Below are 2,186 nucleotides of genomic sequence, written 5' to 3'. Positions count from 1 at the left end.
ATGACTTCCTCTTTGAGATTATCCTTTGTATTATTATTATTATTCATCGATGATTTTCTCCTTGGGATGCAGATTTTGGAAGTGAAATTCGTTTCTCTCAAAAACACAATTTCATAGCTTTTCAAGGTTAAACACACAATAGAATGAAAGACAAAGGAAGCCAACAAGAGATAGCTAGCACATATAATTTTGGACATACTTTAGTCATAATTTTCATTAGTTTCCTTTCTCCGTAGTATGAATATTTTTGTGTTTTGTTAACTTACTACTTTGAGAGTAGGACTTACCACAGATATCACAATGATATGGTTTCTCTCCTGTATGAATACGTTTATGTGTAGTTAGTGTACTATTTTGAGAGAAAGATTCACCGCAGATATCACAGTGATATGGCTTCTCTCCTGTGTGAATACGTTTATGCGTAGTTAAGATACTATTATGAGAGAAAGATTCACCGCAGATATCACAGTGATATGGCTTTGCACCTGGATGAATACGTTTATGCATAATTAAAGAACTATTATGAGAGAATGATTCACTGCAGATGTTACAGTGACATGGTTTCTCTCCTGTATGAGTACGTCTGTGTGATGTTAAGGCACTATTATTTGAGTATGGTTTACCACAAATATCACAATGATATGGTTTCTCTCTTGTATGAATACGATTGTGTGCAGTTAAAGCACTACTGTCAGAGAATGATTTACCACAGACATCACAATGATATGGTTTCTCTCCTGTATGAATACGTTTGTGTGTTGCTAAGGCACTATTATTAGAGCATGGTTTACCACAAATATCACATTGATATGGTTTCTCTCCTGTATGAGTAAGATGGTGTGATGTTAAGGAACTTTTAATAGAGAATCGTTTACCGCAAATATCACAGTGATATGGCTTCTCTCCTGTATGAATACGTCTGTGTTTTGTTAATGTATTACTTTCAGAGAATGATTTACCACAGACATCACAATGATATGGTTTCTCTCCTGTATGAATACGTATATGTGTAGATAAGTGAATACTTTGAGAGAATGACTTACCACAGATATCACAATGATATGCTTTCTCTCCAGTATGAATACTTTTGTGTGTAGATAAGTGAGTATTTTGTGAGAATGATTTACCACAGATATCACAATGATATGGTTTCTCTCCTGTATGAATACGTTTGTGTGTTGCTAAGGCACTATTATTAGAGCATGCTTTACCACAAATATCACAATGATATGGTGTCTCTCCTGTATGAATACGTCTGTGTACATTTAAGTAACTATTACTAGTGAATGATTTACCACAAATATCACAATGATATGGTTTCTCTCCTGTATGAATACGTTTGTGTGATGTTAAGGATCTTTTGATAGAGAATCGTTTACCACAAATATCACTTTGATATAGCTTCCCTCCTGTATGAATATACATGTGTTTTGTTAAGGCATTATTTGCAAAGAATGATTTACCACAGACATCACAATTATATGGTTTCTCTCCTGTATGACTACGTATATGTGTAGATAAGTGAATTCTCTGAGAGAATGATTTACCACAGATATCACAGTGATATGGTTTCTCTCCTGCATGAATACGTTTGTGTGCAGTGACGTGATTTCTTTGAGGAAATGATTTACCACAGACATCACAGTGATATGGTCGCTCTCCTGTATGAGTACGTTTGTGCGCAGTAACATTACTACTTCGAGAAAATGATTTACCACAGATATCACAATGATATGGTTTCTCTCCTGTGTGAGAACGATTGTGTGTAGATAACTTACTACTGCAAGAGAATGATTTACCACAGATATCACAATCATATAGTTTCTCTTCTGTGTGAATACGTTTGTGCATAAGTAGGTCACTTTTTTGAAAGAACGACTTTGTACAGATATCACAATTGTATGATATCATCTCTTTTGTCATGGGTTCAGGGGAAATCAATTGTATACTTTTCTCACTCTTTTCCATTATTTTCCCTCTCAAATACCAGTTTATATATTTTGCTTCCTTTTCTTTTTATACTTTATTCTTTACAAACACTTCTACTGTTGTATTTCTGTTAAGTGTTACCTTTGTTTAGCAACACTTAAATAAATTTATCCAACTTTATTCACAACACAAGCCCCTCTTTTTGATACTCCAGTTGGTGATGTTGAGAAATTTTGCTTATAATATTATTCCAGAGG

General features: G+C 34.2%; 1 protein-coding gene across 1 annotated transcript; it reads right to left on the bottom strand.

The window, feature by feature from the left end:
- Positions 1-6: 6 nt before the first annotated feature.
- On the bottom strand, positions 7-2,180 carry LOC106874811 (zinc finger protein 658B). The gene has a single exon (XM_014922670.2). It carries the CDS (start codon positions 1,966-1,968, stop codon positions 217-219), a length of 1,752 nt encoding a protein of 583 aa, XP_014778156.2. The 5' UTR covers positions 1,969-2,180; the 3' UTR covers positions 7-216.
- Between the last annotated feature and the right edge of the window lie 6 nt (positions 2,181-2,186).

Source organism: Octopus bimaculoides, chromosome 28 (assembly GCF_001194135.2).
Source record: "Octopus bimaculoides isolate UCB-OBI-ISO-001 chromosome 28, ASM119413v2, whole genome shotgun sequence".
Classification (NCBI taxonomy): Eukaryota; Metazoa; Mollusca; class Cephalopoda; order Octopoda; family Octopodidae; genus Octopus; species Octopus bimaculoides.
This window is presented reverse-complemented; position numbering and strand designations above follow the sequence as displayed.

Excerpts from the sequence above, each read along its gene's own strand:
- LOC106874811 (XM_014922670.2), bottom strand. The coding sequence starts at position 1,968 with ATGGAAAAGAGTGAGAAAAGTATACAATTGATTTCCCCTGAACCCATG.